This window comes from Rhinopithecus bieti, unplaced genomic scaffold (genome assembly GCF_001698545.2).
Source record: "Rhinopithecus bieti isolate Rb0 unplaced genomic scaffold, ASM169854v2 scaffold_10347, whole genome shotgun sequence".
In the NCBI taxonomy this organism is placed as follows: domain Eukaryota; kingdom Metazoa; phylum Chordata; class Mammalia; order Primates; family Cercopithecidae; genus Rhinopithecus; species Rhinopithecus bieti.
Window position 1 is genome coordinate 1735578 of NW_016806836.1, and position 6796 is coordinate 1742373.

Consider the following 6796-nt stretch of genomic DNA (forward strand, 5'->3'; position numbering starts at 1 on the left):
AGGAAGGAAGGAAGGAAGGAAGGAAGGAAGGAAGGAAGGAAGGAAGGAAGGAAGGAAGGAAGGGAAAATTACCCACATTCCTTACCACAGCCTCCCAGGCTTTCCACAATGAGCGCCTGCCTCCTCCTCCAGCCTCGTTTTGACTCATTGTAGCTATTACCCTCATTCCTCCACAAAGGACTGAGTGTCCTCTCAGTGTCCCAGGTCCCTGAGTGTGTTACGCTTCTTCCAACCTCAGGACCTTTGCATGCGCTGTTCCCTCTCCCTAAACTCATTGTTCAGGCTCAGGAATCATATCACTTCTTCCAAGAAGCTCTCCCCGACCTCCTAGACTGGCTCAGGTCCTCTGTCATGTGCTCTTCCTATATTCTTCCTTCACAGCACTCACCATGGTTTATAATTGTTGACTAAATTGTGGGTTTGTTTGATTAGCATTGTTTCTCACATGAAAATATGAGCTCTGATCCAGGACCAGCAGTGAGCTGGCTTAGCTCTCTATTGTTTTCTCACAGTGACTAGCGTGGTACCTAGCACATAGTAGTTAATAAAGATTTGTTGGATGGAGGCCAGGCATGGTGGCTCATGCCTGTAATCCCACCACTTTGGGAGGGTGAGGCAAGAGGAGCCCAGGAGTTCGAGACCAGCCTAGACAGACGATATAATGAGACCTCATCTGTACACACACACAAAAAAAAAACTTTAAAAATTAAAAAAAAAATTAGCTGAGCATGGTGGTGCACACCTGTAAGCCCTAGGTACTCAGGAAGCTAAGGTGGGAGGATTGCTTGAGCCTGGGAGGACAAGGTCACAGTGAGCTGAGGTCACACCACTGCACTCCAGCCTGGGTGACAGAGTGAGACCCTGTCTCAAGAAAAAAAAAAAAAAGATTTGTTGGATGAATGGAAGGAAGGAAGAGTGCTTTCACTGGAAAAATTCAGGCAAGTCACTTGTCTCTGAGCCACAATTTCTGTATATACAAAATGGGAATAATGCCACAACTCTTAATAGGTTGTGAGGATTAAACATTACTATGTATTTCAAATATGCAGACAGTCCTTGATGCATAAAAAATATCCATTCAGTGCAAATGGGTCCGATGCCATTCCCTCTTTCTCCCATCTTGCCCTTCAGCCCCCTTTCTTCCCCTGCAGAAGGCAGATTTTTCCCAGCTGGGGTTGATGCACCCTTTGGTGGGAGAGCTAGAGTTCAAGCCCAAGTGTAGCCAGTTTGAACTGTCGAACTTGACTCAACCTTGCCAAGTTGACAAGGCTTTCCAACCCAAGGGGCCTGCGATTCTGCCTTAATTGCTTCTGTTTGGCTGAGGTGGCCACCAGAGCTGCCATCCAGTGTGACCACCCCATGTAAGCTCCAGGGACGGGGTGGCAGCAGTGACCTGAGGGGCTGACCGGAGACCACCAGTTCCCCCAAAAGCTGTGGTTCATTCAAGGATTGCTCTTCAAGACTGGCTCCGTGCCAGCCCTGGCTGGTCATGCAGTGAAGAAACAGGCACACACTAACTTAACACAACGTGACAAGTGCTGTAACAGAACTGTGCATGGCACCTGTGTAGTCAGAGCAGGGAGAGGGGGAGCCATAAATCCTTCCTTCCCAGGGAAGCGGAGAAAGGAGGCCACAAGAAAGGAGGTGACATTTAGCTGGAGCATGACGGATGAGGAATTTGCCCAGGCAAGAAGGTGAAGAGGGTGTTCCAGATAGCGGGAACTTTATGAGCAAAGGCAGGGCGGCCTAGACAGGGAGCCAGCAGTGGGTGCAGCACAGGGAAGATGGGGGCGGGATCTGAAAAAATATTAACCAGCATTATTGAGCCTTTCTATGGGCTGGGAACTTTTCTAAGGGTTATGTGTGAATTACACCATTTAATCCTCACACCTGCATGATACCCTTTCTGAGTTTACAGATGGGTAAACTGAAGCCTAGAGAAGCTCAGTGGGTTTCCCCAGCTAGTAAATGATAGACTTGCATTATTTTTCAACATTTTAATGGAAATTCTCAAATATGTGTAAAAGCAGATAGGCTAATGGCATGAACCCTCATGTTCCCGGCACCTCGTGGGCAGCTTCCAACTCACGGCCAGTTGCGCTGCATCTGGACCTGCAGTCCAATTCTGAGATGTGCCAAAGGCCACAAGTCAGATCTTCCCAGGGCTCCTTCTCCTGCATAGCATCCATGATGAGAAAGGCCAGATCTAGGGTGCTGAATTGGGGGCGTCTGGGGAAGGGGCTGGGTTAACTGGGGCCACAAAGCAGGGCAAGGAACCCAGGCTGCCAAGCTGCCAACAGAGCTCCCAGATCTGGCTCTCAGATTAGAAAGAGCAGACTGAAGTCCGCAGGGAGAAGGAGGACTGAAGGCCCCCAGCAGGAAGGCAGGGCCCCCTTTGGCAGAGTTGGCTGTGAAGGGCGGGGCAGCAGCCTTCAGAGCTCTGGGCACTTCGTCCCCCTGCGTGTGCAGAACTGAGAGGGACCATCAAAATGACAGAGGGTCAGGTGGCCTGACTCCTACAGAACAGGTGTGAAGAAGGCAGGAAGGGCGGAGAAGGGGGTGCCACCTGTCACCTCAGTCTGTGATCCAAGGCCAGCCACCATCCCCCTGCGTCCTGCCTGGCTTCCCCAGTGACAGGCTGAACCAGTGCCATGAGTTCCATTTGTGTTTGTTCACTGTCCTCTCTGGCCGCCTGTGTGAAAAAGAAAGATGTGAAGAAGAAGACCTCGACGCTCCAGGGGCCCTCATCAGGCCCCTCACCACGCCCCCAGCCCTCTAGGCTCAGCCTCTTAGGCAGAGACTCCTTGTCAGGCTCCAGGACTCTCAACTAGCCTTGGGGTATGAAAGACAGAAGGATCCCACAGCCAAAGGCAGATGCTGGCTGGCCTTCTGCCTTCTGATGACCTGGTCCCTTCTGATGACCCAGGACTTGTCAGGGCCCAACAAACCACAACTCAAGGACCCTATAGGACTCCTAGGGTCAGAATACACTGGGAAGTTGGGGTGGAATCTAGAGCAAAAACAAACTGTTGAGACAAATGGAAAAAAAAAAAAAAAAAAAAGACATAGCCGGGAGAGGACCTTGGCCTAGCTGGGGACAGAATCTTAGAATAGCTGGGGACCTTGGCAAGCTGAGGACAAAATCTTAGGATAGCTGAAAACAGAATCTTGGGATGGTTGAAGACAGAATTGTGGGCTACATGGGGACAGGATCTTTGGGCAGCTGAGGGCAGACTTTGGGGGACAGAATCTTTGGGCAGCATGGGGCAGAATTTGGAGGCATCTTGTAACAGAATTTTGGGAGATCAGGGAAGAGACCCATGAGTCCATTGGAAGGCTGTAGTTTGGGGCATAGGGAGGCAAATCTCACAGTGCAGTCAGGAGGTGGCTAGGACAAGGATGCTGACCCCCGGCTCCAAGTCACCCCGCACCCCCTTCTTCTGGAACAGACAACACTGCTGCAGTGCACACGCAGCACGTGGGCTTCAACCGGCAGGAGCAGGACGTGTTCTTCCTGCCCATCCTGGTAGTGGACAGCGGGCCACCCACACTGAGCAGCACGGGCACACTCACCATCCGCATCTGTGGCTGCGACAGCTCCGGCACCATCCAGTCCTGCAACACCACGGCCTTTGTCATGGCAGCCTCCCTCAGCCCCGGCGCCCTCATTGCCCTCTTGGTCTGCGTTCTCATACTGGTCGGTGAGTCCATCGAGAGCCACCCAGCCCTGCCTGATTGACCCCCATCCTGGGGTCCTGGGTTTCCTCCCTAACCAGCCCCCATGGGGCCTCAGCTTCCCTGTCCACATGAGGATGGGCTGGCCAAACGATCTCCAAGCTCTAACATGCAGCCCCCATGAGGAGTCTTCTAAGTGCAGAGCAGCCCCGCCACCAACTCCATGGATGAGCTCACTATGGCCCACCCCCTACACAGCCTAAACCTCACCCTAGCATATTTTTTTTTTAATTCTCTTATGTGAATGGTCCTTTTTTAGTCTCTATGTAGGACTTTTAGTAAGAAGGGCTCTTGTGAACCTCACAACCACATGGCCAGGCATGTATTATCCCATTTTTCAGATGAAAGCGCTGAGGGTCAGAGAGGTTAAGTGGCTGGCGTAAGGGTACCGGATAGTCTTCGGATTTGATATTACGTCTTCTCACCCTGTGTCCTCTACTCCTCTAACTACACCACCTGCTATGAATCTAAACTGAGAGCAAAATCTCAAGTCATTGGTGGTGGGGAGGGGGGCAAAGTCTACACTGGTTCCAGCCCACTAGCAGCCATTTGAACCCCAAAGTGTCCCCAATGAAGAGGTCAAGTTTCAGAAGCTAACCTGGATTTGAGTGGCCATATGCCACCTGTCACAGCTGTAGCCACCCAGGTACAGAAGGGCACTGAGGCCAAAGCTAGAGGAGCTCAAGGGAGGTCCAAGTGCAGATTCTAGCCTTGCTGTGCTTCCTGGGAGATGTCAGCTGCCTCCCCCTGCCTTCGCTGCCGAGCACTGGCACGGCCTCTGTCCACCCTCTGAGGACCTGCCCAAGGCCAGGCTGTACCTCCTCAGGTCCCAGCAGAGGCCCTGGGCAGGCTTCTTCTAGTTGAGAGGCCCCCCTTCTCCCCCCACCCCAGCCCATGGCTCAGAAACCCTTTTTCCAGAGGGTGCACTTTACAGCAGTTTCATTTTCCGAGGCAGTGCAAACAAATTTCTGCCTAATTGCCCACAAACGAAGACAGTGCACATCAGTGCTCTAAAGGTGACGGGCGGAATCGCTGATCAGGCCTGGCACATCTGTCGCCCGCCGCCCGCAAACCTCACCATCTGCTCCCGTGGGCATCCCCCTCCATAGCTCCCAGCCTCGGCTCCGAAAGCCATCCATCCATCTTTCCCACTTCTCTCCTGACACCTTCCTTCCCTGTGCCCTCCCTCCGGGCCTGTCCCCAGCTCTCATGCTCTTCCCTGTCACAGGCCACCTTGTTAGGTGGTGAGCAGGTGCCCTGCCCCATAGCCCTCACAGCCAGCTCTGGCCACTGGAGCTGTTTGGAGGAGCAAGAAGAGTCCAGTGCCCAGCACAGTACCTGGTACATGTCTGTCCATCTCTCTGTCCATCCACCCATCATCATTTACCTATACATCCAACCAGTGAGTCCCTCCCACGTGCCAGACACTGAGATTTAGCAGTCAGCAAAAGAGACTTAAAAGCCCTGAGTAATTGAAAAGTCGGGGTTGCTAACACTAAGGTGGGGGAGACTCGGGGTGGGGAAGGGGGAAAGATTAGTATTTCACCTTTGGACCTGTTAAGTTTGAGATTCGCTTGGTCAACAAGAGGACATGTTGAGTAGGAAATTGAATGTACAATCTAGATTTCAGGGGAGAGGTTCAGGCTGGAGGCTGAGATATGGGGATTGTCAGTTTCTAAATGGAACTTTTAAAGCCGTTGAGACCAAAGGAGAGCTCCAAGAGAGGAAGCATGGATACAGACCTGAGGTCTGAATCCTAGGACATCTGAGTTAAGAGAGGCGAGGAGAAGCCTGCTTAGAATATTGAGAATGAGTGATCAGTGAAGTGGGAGGAGGAGGAGGAGAATGTGGAGTCTTGGAAATCAAGTGAAGAAAGCCAAGAGGGGACAAGCATTCATTCACTTACCCATGTCTCCATCCAACTCTTCCTTCAGTCATTCATTCATTCAACAAGCATGCTTCAGGCGCTCACTGCATGCCAGCCACCAAGATAGAGGAACATTTCCTAGGTCCTCAAGGGTAGCTTAGGGTGTGTGTTTTGGGGAGGAGACAGACATGGTAAAACAGCAGGGTCTGGTCTATGACAGAGCTGTGGCTTTCAAACTTGAGCTGCCTCTTCATGTCTGCAGGTCTTGTTAAAACACAGATCCCCCTCCACTGCCACAAGATCTGTGCCAGGATCCAAGGGTCTGCATTTCTAACAAGCTCCCAGGGGGATGCTGCTGTTGCCCAGGGGCTGCACTTTGAGAATCAGTATGATAGAGGAAGGAGCCCCGTCCTGGGGAATCTTGGAGGGGAAGGCACGGAACCTGGCCTGCAACTCTCAGGGAAGGGTTCCTGCAGGCCTTGACCTGAGAACCAAAGGGTTGAGTAGGAGCTCAAGACTTCTGGTGTGGCAGAGGAGGGTGAGGGTGAAAGAGAGGTCAGGGTGAAGGACATCTTCCACTCCCCCAGTTCCATCTGTTTCTCAGCTGCCTGCTACACACCCCCAGCACCTAGAGTCCTCAGAGAGTATATCTCTTCATAGAGCTGAGAAGGGAGACCTCAGGCCTCAACACCCGGGAAAACCTTTAACACTGTTCTCCCATTGGCCACCTCCACCCCAGAGTAATCTAGCCTCGATTTGCATACCTCCCGAGATGGGTAGCTCACTACCTCTCCAGACACTCAGTTCAGTTTTGATTGTAAGAATGGCTTTTTGAACAGAAATCCAGGAAATCTGTAGCAACGTTGAGACTGGGCCCACTCTGCTGGCGGGAAGCGGGAGGAGATGGGGTAGAGGGTCCTCCTAATGCCGTGGGCGGGGCTTGGCCCTCAGTCGCCCCTCTGTCCCCTGGCAGTGCTGGTGCTGCTGATCCTCACCCTCAGGCGCCACCACAAGAGCCACCTGAGCTCGGACGAGGATGAGGACATGCGGGACAACGTCATCAAATACAACGACGAAGGCGGCGGCGAGCAGGACACCGAAGCCTACGACATGTCGGCGCTGCGGAGCCTCTACGACTTCGGCGAGCTCAAGGGCGGCGACGGGGGCGGCGGCGCGGGCGGGGGCTCGGGCGGG

The 6796-nt window shown here is 52.8% G+C and overlaps 1 protein-coding gene across 1 annotated transcript in view; it reads left to right on the forward strand.

Moving 5' to 3' along the window:
• Positions 1-6796, forward strand: part of CDH22 (cadherin 22) — a 140422-nt gene that overhangs the window by 132171 nt on the left and 1455 nt on the right. Inside the window, exons 11-12 of the mRNA XM_017877905.1 lie at positions 3450-3701; positions 6576-6796. Of these exons, the coding sequence (XP_017733394.1) occupies positions 3450-3701; positions 6576-6796 (473 nt within the window). The remainder of the gene's footprint in view (positions 1-3449; positions 3702-6575) is intronic.